General features: G+C 56.6%; 1 protein-coding gene across 2 annotated transcripts in view; it reads right to left on the bottom strand.

Moving 5' to 3' along the window:
• Plxna1 (plexin A1) overlaps window positions 1-7,121 on the bottom strand; it is a 46,413-nt gene extending 39,292 nt beyond the window's left edge. The window contains exons 1-2 of one of the 2 annotated variants that reach the window (XM_004872350.3): window positions 6,926-7,121; window positions 601-1,861 (exon numbers count right to left, since the gene is read on the bottom strand). In XM_004872350.3, coding sequence (XP_004872407.1) covers window positions 601-1,839 — 1,239 coding nt within the window. In that variant the 5' untranslated portion in view covers window positions 1,840-1,861; window positions 6,926-7,121. The remainder of the gene's footprint in view (window positions 1-600; window positions 1,862-6,925) is intronic. The other variant, XM_004872351.3, reaches the window with a different exon arrangement.
• Window positions 7,122-20,509: the final 13,388 nt, after the last annotated feature.

Genomic DNA, 20,509 nt, shown 5'->3' with positions numbered 1-20,509 from the left:
CCTGAGCTTCTGACCTTCTGACCTGAACAAGTCCTGGAGTTTCTCCAACCCCGGGTCAGCCCTGGCCAATCAACACTCTTGGGAAAGCAGCTGCCAGAGTCTGGGCCTGCAGCTGCAAAGCACCCAGCTTGGGGCAGCCTCAGATCCCCCTGAGGGGCAAGGTAGGTGCTAGGGAGGGAGATACACAGGCAGTCGAGACCATGGGGAAGAGACACAAACTTCCTGCCCAGCTCAGGCCTGGCCCCAGCTCTGCCTCTTGGGGCAGTGTGACCCCAGGGAAATCAACCCACCTCTCTGAGCCCCAGGCACCTCATCTGCAAAACTGGACAAGACAGAGCAGGCTACCACCCAGCACACTGCCAGGCACGAGGTCAGGGCTCCATCCAACGTGCCCAGGGGCTCATGAGCCCAGAATGGTGTCGTGTCCGGAAGCAGGCTTTGGGGTCAGCGCTCTGGAGGCAGACCCACCTCCAGCTTCACAGGGCTGAGGTGGCAGCAAGAGCAGACCCAGCACACAGCAAGACCCAGCACGCGCGCGGAGGGCCAGGGAAGGACATGTCCTACCAGGTGGTGGGCGCCCGCCCCACCTGCCCCGCTCACCGAGTTGATACAGCCTAGCTCCTTGTTGAGCAGCCAGGGCAGAGAGAGCTTGCCCTCGCCACGGTAGCAGGACTGGATGCGCTCCTTGATCTTCTCCTTGATGGCCCTGAGGGTGAACAAGCACAGCGCCGACTCTTTGGGCGGCTTCACACGGTTCTTCTGGCCCTGGGCGAACACGGTGAACAGCACATCCTCATCCTTGGCCAGGCCCAGCTGGCGGGCCAGGGTCTGGCCGGGCCGGCTGAGGTAGGCGTCCTGCACCAGGCGGTACTCCACACCGGCCTGCTCGCAGCCGATGGGGAACTCCACGTAGGAGTAGAACTTGGGGTCATCCACGCACAGCCGCACGATCTTGGAGGTGAAGAAGTGCTCGCCTGCAGCGTCGGGCGAGGTCAGCTGCGTATCCAGCTGCAGGGTGAGGTAGTAGACGAACTGCTCGCTGCGGAAGCTGTACACATAGTAGATGTCGAAGGCTGGGAACTTGGACAGCGTGTCTGATGGGATCTTCAGCTGTGAGGACACAAACTCATCCTGGTACACGAAGCCGAACATGTCAGCATCCTCCTCGTTGGCCATGAGCCGGCGGCTGGACAGTGTGGGGAAGTACTCGGACTTGCCATCGATGGGTGTGCCCACAAAGAGCTTGGCCTGGCCCTGACCCAGTGGCCCAGCGATGAGCACACCTGCCATGCTACCAGCCTCACGCACGCTCGACAGGTAGTGCTCCTTGCGGTGGTGCGGCTCGCCCAGCTTGAAGAGGTCGTCCAGCCGCAGGAACTGGCAGATGCCCTGGGAGGCGCTGCCGCAGGCCAGTAGGCGGTTGGCGGCATAATCCAGCAGCAGCAGCTTATTGACGTTGTCGGTGCTGCCCAGGCCATGTGGGCATGACTGCACACTGGGGGGCGGGTAGCACTTCTCGTTGTCCTCCACAGGGCCTGTCACGTGGGCCCGCAGCAGCGTCAGGTTCCCAGACAGCTTGTAGATGCGGTTCACGGCCCCCACGTACACCTCGCCTGTCTGCTCATGGACCACCAGGTGGGTGAGGCCCCAGTCGCTGGCCACGAAGGTGCGGAAGGCAGGGTGTGGACCCCCGCCAGCCCTGGGTGAACCCATGGCAGCATGCACGCCACCCAGGAGCAGGAGCAGCAGCATGGGGAACACACACAGGCTCAGAGGTGGCAGTGGCATGGCGGGCCAGCGCCTGGTGCCTCGGAGCTCAGGTCCTGCAGGGCTAGGCATCACGGGGCCAGGAACCTCAGCCCTGGAAAGAATAGGCAAGAGAGGCTGTGAGTGAGTGTGAGCATAATCTGCGCACCCAGATGCACATCCCATCCCCCGCAAGTGCCCATCCCACATGGCCCCTTGCTCTGCCTGGGAGGAGGCCCTGACACCCTCCACGAGAGCACAGAGACAGAGAGGGCCACTCCTTGGCCCGCTGTCCTGCAGGTGGTGAGCAGCGAGTCAGGAGTCACTGAGACCAAGCTGTGGCCATCACAAGCAGTACAGGATGCCTGCCAGGCAATGGGACGCGCCTATGCCCTGCCTCTGCTAGGGTGCAAGAGAGGAGTGCATCCAGCGGCAGGGACTGGGTGATAGGGCCTGGGTCTAGAGGGGAACCAGCTGACACTCTAACTTGGGGAGCGGCACCCCATGATGGAAAGCCTGCCCATGTCCTGGGAAGCAGGACTCACAGGGTCCAGTCCCAGGGTGGGAAACACCCCTCCCCCCCAGCGGAAGCTATTAGGATGCACGAGACTACTGTCACCCTACAGAGGACACACAGATGGGCTTTGCCACTCAATGCTGCCTTCACACATCCCCACCAAACAGTGGGCCTGAGCCCTGGCAGTCCCATCCTGGCTCCTGGGGCTGTGTCCACCTGGGGGTGGCCTGGGCAAGGGGCAGGAGAGGCCCAGGCCTGTGCGCGACAGGGACACATGGGGCTGAAGGTGGTCTGGTCCTGGCAATCCTTCCAACTGCACCTCAGGTCCCCTGGGTGCCCGTCACAGTTTGATCCCCACTGAGCACTCTCTAACACGTTAAGTATTCCCCTGCGCGCTCGCGCGGACACCATGGTCCCATGGCCACGTGGGCAGTGCTTTTCAGAAGAGCCAGGAGCAGCATGGGCCGCCCTCCATGGGTCCCGCCCTGGGCTCACTCACTGCACTCCAAGACCTGACTCCCATGAGCGGAGAGGAGCCAGGCCGTGTGCGCCTCCCACCACTGCACTCCACTGGCCCTCCTGGCTCTGAGTAGATTTGAACTCAGGCCCTCAGCCTCACACGAATGCCAAGCCAAGAGGAATGGCTCCAAAGGGGAGGGTGGCAGTGGGGTCCCTGGGTCCCTCTTGTCTCTCCGCACCTCAAGTGTTTGTGTGCCAAACCTACACACCCTTGTCCAGAACCTCACCACCCGTCTCCCACACCAGTCTGGACATCTCCGTGACAGTGCCCTCACCACAGGTCACCTACCACATCCTCCCAAACTGCATGCCCACCTGGACGGCATGGCACTCAGCACCTTCCACCCACGTCGCCTGAGCCAGGGCTCAAGGACGCAGCTGCTCAGGCCGCTCCTCTGACCTGTGCAGGAGGCCACAGCAACTGAGCTGCGCTGCACCCCTCACTGCCTTTGGAAAAGCTCGCCTCTTCCCCAAAGAGCAGCAGGCAGCCAGGCAGGCATGGTCAAATCCAGACAGTGTTGTTCTACAGCTACATGGACCTCTCCAGGACTCAGTTTCCCTGTTACACAGAGATGACAACAGCTTTTCTCTTAGGGATGAAAGAGGGATGGTCACAGCCTGCCCCCAAAGTGCTGGTGAAAGTGCCACCCTCTCAGTGCCAGCAGTGGCCCCCCAGACCTGCCCCAGGTGTCATGAGTATGGGTAGGTACCTCCCCAAGAGCCTCCAGACAGTGCCCTCCATGGCCCGGCAGCCCATCTCACAGATGAGGAAACTGAAGCGGAAGACAGAGGGCTCTGCCAAGTCTGACATGGAGCTGGCCACAGTGGGTCTGCCCCATGCCTCCTGTCCTCCCTGGTTGGGGCCACCACCCACGCCTCCTCGGGTGTCTGTCAGCAGAGAAGACATCTCCCAGACCTGCTCCTTGTCACCTGTCTCCACCTGCAGTACAGGGCTCCCAAGTGGGTTCTGTCCTTTATTGTTCCCACTCTCCCCAGTAAAACTGCAGCTCTGTATGTCTGCCGGAGCCCAGCCCAGGAGTTAGTAACCAGGAGGCCTTGGTTACTAACTGAACAAATGAATACGTGAATGAATGAAGGGACAAGTCAGCAGAAGACGGCCAGGCCTGGGCAAGGCGACACTGGTCCCTGACTGTGCCCTCCCTCTCCACACACCCTGTCCAGTGTGTGCCCTGGGAGCATCCACTGTTCAAAGAGGTAAACTGAGGCAGGGCCCCAGAAGCAGGGCTGTGTCACTCTGCAGGGCTCCTCCCAACAGGCTGTCAGCTACCTTTCCTGGGCAGACACTGCCTCAAGAACAGTGGCCAGCAGGGGCCCCCACAGGGCGCCAGGACCAGAGTCTCCACCCTCTGCCACCTGCCCCCGGGGCAGCCCACAGCAGACCAGGGAGCCAGAGAACAGGTTTCCTGCAGAGGCAGCAGGCCGGGCTTCGAGCAAGCGGAGTACATGTGAACTCCAAAGAAAACATGAATCACTCAGCGTTTATCAGTTCAAAGCAGGCCTGCAATTACCAGGGGCTGGGCGCTCCCCTCCTCCGGGATAATTACACACGTCTTAATGCAATTATGGGCCCTACTTTTCATATTAAACAGGAGGGACCCTGCTGAAGAAGCCACCATCCAAACTCCAGTCCAGCCCTGGGCCCACTACGACCCAGCAGTGGCTTCCAGGAAGGGGCTGGCTTAGAGCACAGGGCTGCTGGCTTGGAGAGGGGGGGCAGCCCAAGCCATGGCTGGGTCCCCTGGGCCCAGTATGGAACAAGGACCAGAGAGGATGCCCAGGCTACTTCCGCTGCCCCAGAGTACTGGAATGAGAGCTCCGACACAGCCAAGGTCACCTGGCCAGACCTAGCAAGGCAGGGACACTGGACAGCCAGGTACCCTGCTGGCCTCACCTCCACCAGGCCTGGGGGCTGCCCAAGAAAACTCACTCCTCCAAGGCCTGGCTGAAGGCTGGGCCTGCTGGGCGGGGGAGTGAAGCACTGACAGACCCCAGGCTCTAGGGAGACTGGACTGAGCTGGCCCCCACGGGGGCCCTTCCACCTGTTCTGGAAGGACCGGGCACACTGGGTATTGGTGGGAATAGGGGCCTGGGGCCTGGCATACACGGGGCAATGCACGGGGCCACAGCTTCCCACATGGGCAATGGGCTCAGAGTCACAGCCACACCACAGGGCGAAGGTGGTGTGGGGGTGGTCCCACAGGGGCAGCCTGGGGTGGGGAGGCCAAGCTCCCAGCAGGCAAAGGCGAGGCCCAGGGGCCAGGCAGTCCACTCCTCACAGGACGGAACACCTAACTGGCAGAATTGGCACAACAGTCACCCCATCCCTCTCTCGGCCTTGGACTATACCATGACTCCTCATCCTGAGAAACAAAGGCCCAGGTCCTCAGCAAAGAGACAAGCCTGCTGGCCATGGCCTCCCACTCTGGGTCCTCCTAGGGCACTCGAAGGTTGGGCTTGGGGGATGGGGAAGACACTGGCATTCTGCGAAGTGGCTTCAATCAGAACCCAGGGGAGAGGCTGCCCTTGTCACTGTCCCTCGTCTCTGGGAGGTCACAGGAGGTGGTCCCAAGTGGCCCTGCTCTCCACCAGCCCTTTGGGACCAGGACCTGGGGGCCCTGGAGTTCTGCTCCAGCCTTCTCTGGGGTGCCCTCTCCTCCAGCAGTTGCTCAAAGCCCTGGGACTTTCCTGGGGGTCCAAAAGCACAAGCAGCCACCTGGGGGCCCCAGCAGCCCAGCAAAGGGCCGTGTGCTTTGTCCGTGGGCACCTTCTCTCCCTCCCCAGAGTGCACCCCACAGCCACAAGGACTGGCCAGCCCAGTCCAGAGCCAGGTCTCCACCCAGGCTGTCCCGGCGGCCTGACTCAAAAGCTCCTGGGCCCCTCCCAGCTGCCTGGCTCACACCTCTGCCTAGGGCACTGGCTGGGTATTCCTGCAGGGCTGGGCAGAGCTAGCGTGGCACCATCCTCCCAGTACACCCCAAACTAGAGGACAGGAGGACACCTGGGAATGCTCCCTAAGGGCCAGGGGAGCAGTCTGTGCCTATGGAACACAGAGTGCCAGACTCAGGGTGAGGAGGTGGGGCAGCAGGGACACCCCGGGAAGCCGGGAGCCGGACTGAGAGGGCACAGGCTTGGCTTTGTCCCCCACCCCCCTCCGCTTCTTTCAAGGGGCGTGGCCCCCAAATCCCACAGATAAATCAGCTGCGCCCCCCCCCCCCGCCCCGTCCCGCGCATCCCCCTTTCCAGGTCTGCACCTGGAAGCTCCGGTGGAGGTAGAGGAGCCTGTCCGAGGTCTGAGCTCCTGTTCTCGGGGCAGCCCTCAGTCGGCTCGCGCCGCCGAAGCCGCCCGCACAGCACCAGGCCCGGGTCCGGCCCGGAAGCCCTGGAAGCCTCGCAGGGAGGCGGACGACCCGGGGAGGCCCGGCGAGGGGAGGCCGCGGAGGCCGAGTCGGGCGCCTCCCGGTGGCACCGCACCCTCCCGCCCTCGGGGCTTTGCGGGCCTGGGCCGGACCCGGACCCGGCGGAGGACTGAGAGGGACGTGGGCCGCAGAGCAGCTCCAACTTCCACCCGCGCCCAGGGTGCAGCCCCCAGCCTGGCCCGCTCGCGCGGCCCTGCCCACGCCGGAGCCCGCCGGCCCGATGCCCGCCAGCACCGAGGTCCAGCCGCGATGCAGCCCAGGTCCAGCTCGCCAGCCTGGCACCCGCGGGGCCCTCCCGGCCAGGCTGCGCAAACTTTCCCCGCCGCGGAGGAGGGGCCGCGCCCGCTGTCCCGTAGCGCTGCTGCGGGGCTGGGGCAGGCCAGGCCAGGGAGGGGAGGCCGTGCGGGGCCTGGGACCGCGGTCTGATCGGCGCCGGCGCCGCAACCGCGCCCGGACATACACGGACGCCGGGCCCCGCCGCAGGGACACGCGGGCCGCGGACACGCGCGCCGCAGTCCCCGCGCACGCCCCCTGCCCGGCGCAGCGAGGCGCCCCCGCCCGGTACGGTGCACACCCGCCAGGAAAGCCAACCGGCCCGGCCTGAGTCCCGGTGACCGACCGCGCCCGGCCCGGCCCTGCGCCCGGCCCGGCTCCCCGCCCACCGCCCGCCGCGCAGCACCGCGGGGAAAGTTGCGCCCCTACTCACCCGCCGCCCCGGGGCGCGCCCCGCTGCCGGCCATCGCCGCGCCCCGCTGCCACCCGACCCGCTGCGGGGCCGCTGAAGCCGCGCAGGCCGCCCAGGCCAAGGCCGCCGCGCCCGGGCTCCGCTGCGTGGCCGCACGGCCGCTGCCCAGCATGAATGGGGCGCCGAGCGCCGCGCGGCTGCGGACCGGCCTCGCTCTCGCCGCCCGCGGAGCGCCGCGCCGCGCGCATGCGCCGCCCGAGGCCGGGGGCGGGGCCGGAGGGGGCGGGGCGCGCGAGCGGGGGCGGGACCGGCTGCGACCTCCAGAGGGCGCTCTGCCCCGTGCCGCGCGCCCGCCGGGACCCACCGCGTGCCTTCAAAGGGCGATGCCGCCACCCGCCTTAAAGCGCCGGGCGCGGGGCCCTCGGCCGGGCTTTCCGGGGTCCTAAGTGCCCGAGTTGACCTGAACCCACATCCCCGCGAACACGCCTCGGCCTCCGGGCGTCCGGGCTTTGAACACAGCCTTCATTCACGGAAGGATAAACCGAGGGCGAAGAGGGACACCGCTGGCCCCAGCCTGCAGGGCACGTGGCCCCCGTCTCAGCTGGGGGGGGGGGCGGGTCTGTTAGATGAGCTAGTGAGGAGGTGAGCGGCCCGATCCCCTGCTGGCCCGAGGCAGCTGGTGCACTCACTGATAGGGCGTCCAGGAGTGGGATAGTCCCGCTCAGGGTCCGCAGCAGGGGCGTGGCAGGAAATCTACCCTGAATCCCTGCCGTGCGGAGGACGTAGCCAGATCAGCAGCGGCTGGGGTACTGGAGCCGGGGTGCGCGGTGTGAGGCTGGGTCGAGGCAGACACCTGCACTCCGTGCCTGCGCCTCGGGGACCTCTGCGTCCTGAAAGCGCCTGGGGTGGGGCTCAGAGGCTGTCCCTGCAAGCCAGCAGGTGCACTGACCGCACAGCGGGGACCGGGAGCCGTGTGGTGGTAGAGAGCTGGGTGGACACAGGGCCCCACATGTAGTGGCAGGAGGGGGGTCGCTGTGTGCCACATGCATCGTCGGTACTGAGAAGGAACCATGGAGTTGACAGGTTAAGACCTGGCAAAGTGTCCCTCCCTGAGGCAGCCACCACCTCTTTTCTGATTCAGTCCTTGCCTGGCTTTTCTCTGGGTGTGACCGTTCGTATTTGTCTCCCAGAGTGGCATCTTTTTTGTGCAGCTTGTTTGGAGACATTATAGAAGTGGGGTCCAGGGCCAAGGATTTAGCTCAGTGGTTCTGGCGCCTGCCTGGCAAGAAAAAGGTCCGGAGTTCGATCCCCAGTACCAAAAAAAAAAAAAAAAAAAAAAAGTGGGGTCCTGCCCGTGTGCTTCTTTCTGTCCTGGGTGTGCATGTGGTAGTGCCCACTCTTACTTCTGCAGTGTGGCTCTGCTGCGGATTATGCCTTCTGCTGACCCACACGGCCTGACTCTTGAGCACAGCAGAAGAGCCATAACCGATGCCCTGCGCAAGTGTCTCCAGGCACCACAAGACCACAGGTAGGTAGCTCAGCCACTAGTAGCTGTATGTTCAGCTTCAGCGTTACTGCAAAAGCATTTTCCCCAGTGACACCCCAAAAGCTGTGTGGAAGGGTCTCTGCTGCCTTCGTTTAGATCTAGGGGCATGAATGTTTTTTCACAGTGTTTTTTTTTTTTTTTTTGGTACCAGGGATGGAACTCAAGTCCTTGCACTTGTGCAGCAGGCCGTGAAACCACTGGGCTAGATTCCCGGCCCTCATGGTGGTTTTAATGCTTCACAACGCCAAATGAGGGTGAGCGCCTTTTTCAAAGGCGGTTTACTATTTACAAGGCACTGGTAGAGTGCTAACTGCACAAGGCTCTGCTACATTTTACAGATGAGTAAACTGAGGCTGGAGAGGTGAAATGACCTGCCCAGTCCCCAAGCTGGGCAGGTGGTGGCAGAACTGGGAGGCTGACCTTGCCCATCTTGCTCCAGAGTCTGTGGGCCTGGTGCAGTCTCTCTGCTGTGTTGTCTCTCTCCCTTTCCTGGCCTGGAAGTCCTTTGTTCTGTATGGACAGCTGAGTCCTGCACACCTGGGTGGGAATCTGGCATGGTCAGCATGGGGCACATCTAGTCCATTCCCGAGCCTCGCTCCCCTCATCTGTGAGAGGGACCTTAGGGCTAGGGTTAGGGTGAGACCCTTGCAGACAGTGAGTGCAAATGCCACACCCCTCCCAGTTTTTCACTGGCTCCCCTTGTTCTCTGCCAGCTCTGGCCCACTCTCCTTTGCCTGGCTCCCGCCTTGGGACCTCTGGCAGGTAGGTATTCAAAGCTCTTCTTGTTCTGCCCAGCAAACTACCGGAGAGCCCAGTCCTCATCTCCAGCTGTGCCCTAGGGAAGCTCAGGGCCAGAGCCAAGCTGTGGTTAACCTGGTGCCCCTCGCATTCTTCCCTGTCTCCACCCCTGAAGTTAACCTGCCAAGAACCTCCCTCTGTGCCAGGCACTCCCTGCCCCTGACCTCCTGCATCCTCACCCCTGTGGACTCTACCGGACTGGAAAACTTATTCCATAGTCCTCCATTCCTCAGGAATCATTACCTCCTGTCCCTCACCCTACTCCTCCATGGTCAGAGCTTTCTGTCCACAAGACAGCAGCAGGAGCTGTCAAGATGCATCTTCCCCAGCCCTACCTCACACCATGTAACACATCAATTCCTGATGGACCATCAGCTTAAGAAGGTTGGGTTGAGAGCAGTTTTTTTTTTTCTTGTTTGTTTTGGTAGTACTAAGGGTAGTACTAAGAACAGATTATCTTTATGATCTTGAGCTGAGGAAGGAGCTCTTAAACAAAATGTTAGAAATAAACTGTGAATCAATTTGACTCCATTAATATTGGTTATTTTTGCTCATTAACGGTTCCAGAAGAAGAAATAAGGAGCTAGGCCGGCACCTCAGAGATCTCTTATCATACATAGAATTGACAAGGGATGTGTATCTGGAATACATAAAAAAAAAAAACCCCAAGAATCAACAAGGAGAAGGCTACCAGCCAACAGGAAGAGGGAGAGAAGATCTCAGCAGGCCATTTGCTGGAGGGAGGATCCCAGTGACTGTCCCAGTGCAGTGGCTTCCGGCTCCAGTAGCAGCAGCACCCCTCCCCCAGCCTGGCTCAGTTCCCTGCCCCTCCTTGCGTGACCTCACAGGGTCCTGACCCTGCACTGCCCTTGCCAAGTGCAGAAGGAGAAGTGGTCAGCAAGAAACCACAGCAACACTGGGATTAGAACCCGTGTCTGTGGCTCTGGGGCTACAGATCCCACAACACACATAGGGAAATGAGTCAGTGCAACTGCTGGGTTCTTCCCTCTGGGGTTCCTCTTGGGGTTTCAGTTCTGCCTGCCTGATGACATTTGGAGGGCAGCGGAACTGGTTGGGAGTGGGGAGCCATTCCTAGGAACTAGTTCTGTTTGGAGCAGCTGGGGACGAGGTTCTTTGGGTGCTTCCCCATTCTCCAGCCACCAGAGCAGTTTTGGGGTGCATATGCATCCGTATCCCTACTCAGAGCTTCCTGGAAAAGCACACTCAGGAATCTCTTTCCCTCCTCCAGCAGCCCCACCACTGGGGGTTGGGAGGGGATCCAGGGATGGCCAGGCACCATCAATGCCAGGCAGTAGCAGAACCCAGTTTCCAGAACAGGCAGTGGCTTCCCAGGGGTGTTTCTGCTCTGACACTATGGTGTGGTCCACCACCCCCTAACTGCCTCTCTCCTACGTACCCAATGCTTTTGCTACATGGAATTCTTATTCCAAAGATGCACCACATCATAGGCCTGTCCCCATCCTGTCCCCTGGCCAGAAGTGGCCCTGAGCTCCTACTTCCTTCCTCCTGGAAGCCTGCCTGTCTACAGCCCCCAACCCCCATCCTGACACCCCTGCCTGCCTCAGCTCCCTGCCCTCCCCCTTCTTTTTGGTTTTTTGAGACAAGGTCTCACTATCTAATGCAGGCTGGCCTTGAATACACTATGAAGCCCACACTTCAACCCACAATCCTTCTGCCTCAGCCTCCCAAATGCTAGGATTACAGGTGTGTGACACCATGCCCAACTCTCACCCTCTTTTGTGCCAGCTTTCACCAGTCAGGGCTTAGATCTGTCACCATCCTACCTCTGGCCTTGGAGACACAATCAGGTCACTGTCAATTCTACACAAAAGACATAGTAGCACAGCCCCCACCACAACCCCATTGTCCACCCCCACACACTCCCTAAGAGCACTGGAAGGACCTGGCGTTGCCTCATGCTAGGGCTATAATTCAGAGGCCAAGTCAGTGAAGGGTGGGAATTGTGACAGGTTGAATGCAGGAGCTGGCGAGTACTGCTTTATGGGAAGCACAGGCATCCCTGGGAGAATATTAGTGAACAAGGCACAGTGGCAAGGAATGCTCGGCCCACGGGCCTCTAATGTGCAACCCCTGGCTTCCCTGTTCAGCTTCCACACATCATGCTCCATGCCAAGAGTGGTGCCCATATTACCCTGGGCCTTGCAGCTAGGTCACCAATGGTGTTCCCAAGGGTGGGACCCACTTCCATGGCTGTGGCCTCCAGAAAAGCTGTTCCTGATACCCTTTCCATATCACCTAGGAGCACACGTCCCCACAGCACCAAAATGAGGACATCAAGCGATCAGTCTCCTGACTCCCCTAGAGACTGGGTTTTCCCATTGTGCTGAGAACCCCAGGCTGGAGTGGGAAAGCCAGACTCTCCCCGCCGCCAACTCCTGACAGTGATAAGGCAGCGTCCCTCTCTACCCACTGTGCTAGGGTAAGGAAAAGACAGCTGTGAAACATAAGACTAGAATGTGATCTAGAGTCTCAACACACAAGACCTCAAATATTCAAGTGCCAATAAAAAAATCACCTGTCACAGTAAGAACCAAGCAAATCTCAACTAGTATAAGAAAATATCAACAGAAGCCAACGATCATATGACACCAATGTTGGAATGATCTGACAAAGATTTTAAAATAGCCATTCTAAAAGATGCCTTGAAGCTTGGTGTGGGGACATCTGCCTAGCACTCTGGGAGGCTGAGGCAGGAGGACCCCAAGTTTGAGCCCAGGCTGGGTAACTTAGCAACTTTGCAAGATTGTTTCAAAATTAAAAAAAAAAAAGTGGGGATGTGACAGCCCTGAGTTTAGTCCCCAGTATCAATAAAATAAAATAAATCCTCACACCCATTAACATTATTCAAACACATGAAAATATGGAAAGTCTTAGCAAGGAAATAAAGAATAACCAAAAGAACATTTTAGATTTTAAGTATAATAAAAGGAATAAAAAACTCAATGGATGACTCCAAAGAAAAAGAGATGGGACAGAGGAAAAATCCAGTGAGTCTGACAATAGAATAAAAATTACGCAGTCTGAAAAACAGAAAAAATGGACTGAGGGGAAAGGACCTCACGAATGTAACAAAATAATGACTGAGAATTCCCAAAATTTGGCAGAAGACATAATCCTATGGATTCATGAAGCTGAATGAACCCCAAACCATATAAACTGACAGAAATATACATCAAAACATCATAGTCAAGCTTCTAAAAACTGAAAAACAAAAATCTTGTAAACAGCCACAGAGAATTATCACTTTCTTTCCCTTCAGAAGAAAACAACTCACATACTATGGATTTATCGTCAGAAACCATGGAAGCCAGAAATAAATGGAAAGCATTTTAAAGTGCTGAGGTAAAATGCCTGCAACCATGTTTTATACCCAGTGAAACTATCTGCCAAGAATGACAGGAGATCTAAACATTTCCAAGTAAAGAAAAAATGAGAGAGTCTGCCACCTGCAGGCCTCTCTCTCTCTCTCTCTCTCTCTCTCTCTCTCTCTCTCTCTCTCTCTGTCTCTCTCTGTCGCTTCCCGCCTCCCCTCCTGCCCAGCTAAGGGAAGTTCTCTACTTGGAAAGCAAATCATGAATGGATCTTAGGATATCTGGAAGAAAACAAGATCAAGAATAGGACCAAATAAATATAATACAACTCTTCCCTTGGGTTTTGTGAACAACATTTGATGGTTGAAGCAAAATTTATAACATTATCTGATGTTTCAAGGTATGTAGAGGGAATATTTAGGATAATTATATTATAAATGGGAGCGGGGAAGGGACATAAAGAGAGGTTAGGTTTCTACACATTTATAATATAATACTTAGAGTAACCACTAGAAATATATACTGAGAGATACACTAAAAAACACTGAAAATAAACCAAAATGAAATGCTCAAAATATGTTTAAGTAACACACAGGAAGGCAGAAAAAGAAAACAGAGAAACAACAAACCAGAAATGAAGCAAAAACTAAAATGGTAGGCAAGCCACATCCATGTCAACAGTTACAGAAAACATGCAAAGTGTGATTTCATTTATATAACATATTGAAAATGACAAATTATAGAGATGGAGAACAGATTGTTGGTTACCAAGGTGCTATGGTTTGGATATGGTTTCTGTGCATCCCCCCAAAGTCTGTGTGTTGAAATTTAATTCTCATTATAAGGTGGTGAGAGGGTGGAAACTTAATCCAACTATGGTGTTTAGAGGTGGAGACTCTGGGAGGTGACAGGGATTGGATAAGGGCATCAAAGCCCCCAGGACTGAATCCTGTGGCTTTACAAGGAGAGGGAGAGATCAGAACACACACACACACACACACACACACACACACACCCTGCTTTTTGCCACACAATGCCCTTGACCTGGGACCTCCAGAGCCGTGAGCCGACATGGGTCTCCTCTGTTTATAACTCAATCAGTCTGCAGTCATTTGTTACTGGAACAGGAAACGGACCCGTCATTAGGCCAGAGTTGGTTGTGGTAATAATGGGGAAGGGGTCTGTGTGGTGAAGAAAGAGTCCTGTAACTTTTACCTGGATCTTAGTGACAGTTGCACAAATCCACATGCCCAGTAAAATGACCCACAACCAGGTGCTCTCAATATACCACTGTTGATGTCCTGGCTTTGATGCTGTGTAAGATGTGACCACTGGCGGAAACTGGGTAGGGTATCTGAGAGCTTTTTTCCCCCCATCTTTATGGGAGTCTACAATTATAACAATTATTTCAAAATAGAAAATCATAAAAAAACACCTCAGCTGTTGCTTTGACACCAGGCCCGGCTCTTTGCTGGCACAGCCTCTTGGGCAGAGCTTGCCCCTGTGCATTGCCAGAGCTCCCAGGCCACCAGGGCTGCTGCCCCTCAGCAGAGGCCTCCATGGGATCTCAGGATATCCCCATTCTGGTTCCCTCAGCTGGTGCCCCTGTTCCCTGGGACTCAGCCCTCAATGCCTCTCTGGAGCCCCCCCCAACTCCTCAGGGTAAAACTGCCCCACTGGAGGTTCCCCGCTGAGGTTCACTACGGCACAGTCTCCTCATATTTTCCCCACTGCTTAGCTATCGATCACTCATCACCCCAGAATGGAAGCCTCATGAGGCAGGGACCCCATCCTTCTTATGGGGAGCACAGCATGTGAACAGCCAGGGCATCTGGACGGGTTTGTGTGGTGTTTCCAACATCTTGGCTGCCTATGGGTTCTCCTTGGTAGACAATTGGCTGGGCATCACCTGGCATGGCTCCTGGTGCAGCTGGGAAGACTACCCAGGGCTGGGTCTCCTCGGGCCCCTCTCTGTGTCTGTGCAGCCTTTCCACACTGCTTCTCCAGCCCTGTGGCTTCAGACAGCAGGACTTGGGACAGGAGCTTGGGGCTCAGAATGAGACAGAGGGGAGGGAAGGGAAGGGGCAGGGAGCCAGGTGGGGGCTCCAGGGGGCGGGCCCAAACCCTGCCCACCCTGCCTACCTGCAAGGTGAATGTAGGGAGGGTCCATACAGCCACAGCCTGCCACCACACAGGCAGGTAGCCAGGCCCCTCAGCCAGGTTCAGCCCGGCCCCAGCTGTGCACAGCCTTTCCAGCCCACAGCCCGCTCTCTGTGGCTGCCCATGGCCTGCGCTGTTGATTTGACTCCAGGGTGGGAGTGGAGAGAAGTAGGGAAACCAGGGTTTCCAGGAGGCTTTTCCTGCTCCCTGTGTGCCCCCTCCAGGGAGGCCTCCACTGAAGGAATGGCTGTAGTCTCACCAGAAGTCCCTCTGGGTTCCCTCCTGATGTGACTACTCTATGCTTTGGGGGGCTCGCAAGGCAAATCATGCAGGCTCTGGGGGTGCTCAGAACCAGAGGAGGCCTGTGAAGGGCCAGCCTGCGCTACACTCTGAGGCACAACGACCAGTGGGCAGGGAGTAGCAGTGGCTGTCCCTTTCTCTGATGTGGAAACAGAGGCATAAAGAAGCACCGTGACCCCGGAAGATGTGCCTTGACAAAGCAGGGAGCAGAGGCCTCCTCCCTGCCCTAACCCCTCTTCCTGTCTCACAGTGAGGCATCAGGCGCGTCTTTGTGAGTTTCCTAATCCACCATGAGTGTGTGGGGTGTTCAACCTCTGCCTTGGACCCGCTTCCTCCCTGAGGTCACCCTGCTGACCTCGGCTGCCTAGAGCAGTGCTCCCTCTTATGGGAAGCTGCCCGCCCATAGCACTGCCTCGTCACCCGCACCTGGCCCCCGCTGCCCCTCTCCTGTGCCTAGCAGAGGGTCCTCCCCACAGCCAATGCTGTGAGCATCTGCTGGGCCAGGCCAGGCTTTGGGGCATGGGCTGAGGCAGGAGAGAGAGGCAGGGACCTGCGCACCTCCCTAAAGTCCCTCCTACTCCTTCCAGGGCAGGCGGAGCTTTTTTGGTTCAAGGGACAAACACTAAAATGACATGTAAAATATTTAGTAGTCAATCAGAGAAGATGCCAGACATAAACAAGGGGTGGAGATCACAGGCTCAGCTAGAATCTTGCCTTGACGAGACCCAGCTTCCTTCATTCGGAGGACACTCTCACTTCCCAGAATGCCTGAGGACAGGCAGGCAGAGCTGGGGGAGCGGGAGCTCCAGGAATGTACCAGATGTCTAGTTCTCCACATCCTCTGAGCATTCTTAGGTGTGCTAGCCCCACCTGTTGACCAGGATGCCCCTGGCAGCCCCGTGGGCTGACTGGGGGTTTCCACGAGTGACTTTGTGAGGGGAAATACAAGAGACCCCACACACACACTGACCCGGAACACCCCTCATCCTGGGGACAACTTCAGAGCCTCCACCTCCAAGTCACATGCCTTTTAAAAAAGCTGTTTTAGTCATTAAAATATATGCTGTTTGTAAAGAATTCAAGTAGTGCCCTGGATCACGCACAAGGAGACACCAGTCTCCACTGGCCCCTGCCCCAGGCCACACACAGCTGGTAGCAGTCTTTAATGTGTCCCTGAGACATTGGCCTTGGGAAGAGCCTTGGGATGACCAGAGACATCCTGCCCTCTGCTTTTTCCAAAGACACAAGCTGCACGCCCAGCCAGGACCTTCATCTGGGTGTGTTTTCTTCCTTTTTTTCCTCCTACAAATAGATTTTTGGAGATCCTTCTGTTAGAGCTCCCTCAAGATCTGCCTCCCCTTCCTGCTCACCGCTTCCATTCCCTCCCTGCTTTGTCTACTTACAATAAAGCCCACAATCCTTAGTCATAGAGACCAATGTATTTTTACACTTACACACATTTATGTGTGTGATGGTCACAAAATGAAGGCTCTCTCCTTCCCTCAAAGTGGGTAGCTAACCCACCCCAAACACGGCCCGACTCCCACTACCCGAGACGAGCTCTGTCCACTTTGGTCTTTGAACTTTATGCAAGTAGGGTGATCCACTGTGGGGCTGGACACACACTGGGGTGCCCTCGTGCATCACACCTCTGTGCAGTGCTTCCTCCTCAGGCATGTGGCTTGCTTCTGACTGCCAGGGAGGGCAAAGAGGGAGGGGCGCCTCTCTTGTGCCAACCTTATGCCATCTGAGAGAGTCCCTTGCTGGCTGTGAAGAGTGCATGTTGTGGGAGGGTCACGAGGCAGGGGACAGCTGGTGGCCTCTAGGAGCAGATAGTCAGCAAAAAGATTTCCCTTCCCCCTTGCTGGGCATGCCGGTACACGCCTGTAATCCTAGAATTCTGGGAGGCTGAGGCAGAAGGGTTACAAGTTTGAGGCCACCCTGAACTACACACCAAGACCCTTTGTGCAAGAAAGAAAATAACAAAACAGATGGCCCCTCTGGGATGAATGTTGCCACCAGCCAGGTGGGCTTGGAAGGGGCCCAGGCTCCAGAAGAGAACAGTGCACCTGGCCGTACCTGGATTGCAGCCGGTGAGGCCCAGAGGACACAGTTGTGACAGAGGTGTTGGTGCAGATGACTTTTAGTGGTCCTCTGTCGGAAGTGGCTATAGCTGGGAATCCTGTGCTGGCTTCTCATCAACATGTGATGTCTGTGACTGGTCCAGGTGGTTTTGGGGGCTCTGTGTTCTTTTTCACTGTTGCATCATATCTCACTACAGGAACAAACTTCTACTTTGCATGGCTGCCCATGGTGATTGGCCCGGTGGTCACTGGGAAGAGCTGCAGGACCATCTGTGTCCGTGCCACTGAGAGGACACACGTGTTCATTCTCCCTGTGTACTGCAGCATAGTTGTGGGTAGAGGTTTGTAAGGCCTGGCCACATCCTCTCCAAAGTGGTTTTAACCACTTACACACTGGGTTGTCTGTCTGTCTGCAGCCACAGGGTGGGGGTTGCAGAAGGGCTCCTTCATGCCTCCCCTGCTAGGTCATACGGGTTAGGCCATTTTTCGTTTTAGTTATTACTATTTTTTGTGATATTGGGAATGGAATCCAGGGTCTTGCCACATGTGAGCAAGTGCTCCTCCCCTGAGCTACATCCTCAGCCTTTTTTAAATTTTAAATTACCCAGATTGGCCTCAAACTTGTGATCCTTCTGCCTCAGCCTCCTAAGTAGTTGGGATTACAGGCATGTGCCTCTGTAGCCTGGCTGCTCTGGATTTTTCTGTTACTTGAGCCAACTCGCTCTTTTTGCTTGCATCATTGGGAGCTGAGGGTCTGTCCGATACCAGACCCAAGTGCGCCCTGGCCCTGATTCTCCAGGATCCTGGTGCTCTTGAGGCCCAGCAAGCCCTGGAGAGGAGGCAGGAGAGGGAGAGGGACACTTTCTGCAGGCCTCCCTGCTGCTGTCCACACCCCGCCTCATTACTGAATGTGTTTTGAGGCTGAATAACCATGTAATTGGTTCATACATTCCATAGTCAAACTTTGGTAAATACGTTTTTCATAATTAGTTGATGTTTATTTAACAGGAATAACCAGCCCATTAAATTTAATGAGGCAGGTTATCACATATGAGGTGGGAATGCTTTTTCTTAAGAGCAACTTGGTGTTGATCTCCGCTCACCTGGGTCTGGGGTGGGAACCCCAACACGGAGGAGGCTGGCACCAACAGCCCAGTCACCTCCACAGGCAGGCCTGCCCTGCTACTTTTCTGCAGGCCTTTGATTCTGCAGGGTTACGTTTTCTCCTTCAGTGCTGGGGAGCAAAGCCAGGGTGTTAGGCCCCCAAACTCTGCTGTGCTCAGAGGTGGGGCTTGTCGAAGGCTGAAGGGATCATGAGGTGCTGTGAAAAGTGCTGTCAGGAGGTGGCCTAGCGGGTGCAGCTCCCTCCCTAGCTCTCCCTCTGCTCTCTGCTTCCTGGCAGCCATGCTGTGAGCTGCTCTCCTCTGCTCAGGCCCCTCCAGCATGGTTCCTGCCATGGGATGTAACCACAAGTCAAAACAAACCTCTCCTCCTTGAAGATGTGGGTATTGGGCAAGGGCTCTCAACCCCTGCAGAATCTATTTTTACCCTGGTCCATCTTCTGCTGACCTGCACGCTACTCTAAGGCAGGCCTTTCCCAGCAGTGTGGGGGGAGGGCAATGGCACACAACAGGTTCTCAGAGCCCACACTTACTCTCCTGCTACGGTGGTCCCAATGGCGGCGGGGTCCCTCAGGGCACTCTAGGCCTCTGCCCCACCCTTCTCCCCATTTCTCCTTGTCAGCAAGATATGTGCCCCCACCACATCCTGCAGCAGGCAGGAAAAGCACCTCAAGTGACCCAGGTACTGTCTGGGGTTGAACAAGAGCCCTGTGCACCAGCAGCTCATGTCTGGGTGCCCTGGATGAGAGGATGCCCGTCCACAGGCCCATGGGGCCACATCTTCTGTCTACACTGGGGCAAGGGGGCTTCCAGCCTGGGGCTACTTACAAAAAAATGACAGGTCTGTTTAAAACAGAAAATAACAGTCACTTAGAAAAACACACTCCTAATCCTGTCCCCCAGAGAAAAGCATGGTGACATTCTGGTGCATAAATCTCTGGCATTTCTTTTTGGGTGTGCACACATTTTTACGCATGCAGGAAATTCTTTTGATCCAAGAGTGGACAGAGTCATGTTGATACACTCGCTGCCACTGGGAACAGTGGAGCATTGTGGATGGACACATGGATGGTGCTGTGTCTGCTGTACCCCCATGGCTGGCATCCAGGCCACGTCCAGCATTCTGCCATCTGAGTAAACACCGTCCTCACAAGCAGTTGCTCCAGCCTTCCAGCTCAGCTCAGCCTCTTACCTTGGCTGTGGCCTCACTTCCTCAACACAGCCCTTCTGACCCGTGCTCCTGGGCCCCCCAGAGGCCTGGTCCACAACTGACCATTGATGTCTCTTTGCTGCCTGCCTCGAAGCCCAAGAGGAAATGGACTGGGTCCAACCTGGAGGTCACTGAGGACAAATGTTAATACCTGGGCTCCCTGAGTGGTGACACTAAGGCTCACGTGAGCCTATGGGGTTGCCAGGGGAGTGCCCTGGGCCAAGGGCTGACAGTTGTATAGCAGCAGCAGGTCTGAAGGGACCACATTGGAGCCTCCTGCACCCTACTACTGAGTGCTAAGCATGGCCACTTCCACTGTCAGTATCTCCATTTTCCAGATGAGGAAAGTGGCTTCAAGATTCAGAAGCCACTTGCAGCTCTCAGCAGGGCTCAGAACCAGGCTGGGTCTGTGTGGCTGTGGTACCTCGGCTCCAAATATTCTTGTCTTAGCGCTGGGCTATGAACAAAGAGCTGAAGAGATGGGGCAGGCGCCTAGACCAACAGCCCGGACATGGCACCTGTGTACATGAGACACGAACTCAGTTCTTAGGTCAGTGTCAAGACTGCTGGGCACCTGTGTGACTCTCTCATCTCCCAGATGGCTGTGGACTCTGCCACTTCCTTTCTCCGTTCTGCCAGCCTGGATCTGGACATTTTGAAGCTCTTGTTAGGGGAAGAGCTCTGAAGTCTTCCTGTGAGTTGTCCTTTTTATAATCTGAAAAGCTCCCCATAATCACTCAGAATACTGGCCTCGAAGTACTGTCTCTTACCAATATAGGCACCCCAGCTTTCTTAGGTGCATCCAAGTGCATTTTGTCTGTGCTTTATCTTCAATTCATGTGTGCCCTTGAGAAAAAGCTGATGCCTCTGATAAATAGTATTCAGAGGGAGTTTGTGGGATTTTGGTTTTTTGTTTACGTACCTTTTCATGCTACTGGGTACCATGGCAGATACCTGTAATCCCAGCTACTCAGGAGGCTGAGGCAGGAGGACTGCAAATTCAAGGCCAATTTAGGCAACTTAGCAAGATGCT

Source organism: Heterocephalus glaber, unplaced genomic scaffold (assembly GCF_053883595.1).
Source record: "Heterocephalus glaber isolate CG9 unplaced genomic scaffold, H.glaber_assembly_v1.0 deba00001615, whole genome shotgun sequence".
NCBI classification, from domain to species: Eukaryota; Metazoa; Chordata; class Mammalia; order Rodentia; family Bathyergidae; genus Heterocephalus; species Heterocephalus glaber.
This window is presented reverse-complemented; position numbering and strand designations above follow the sequence as displayed.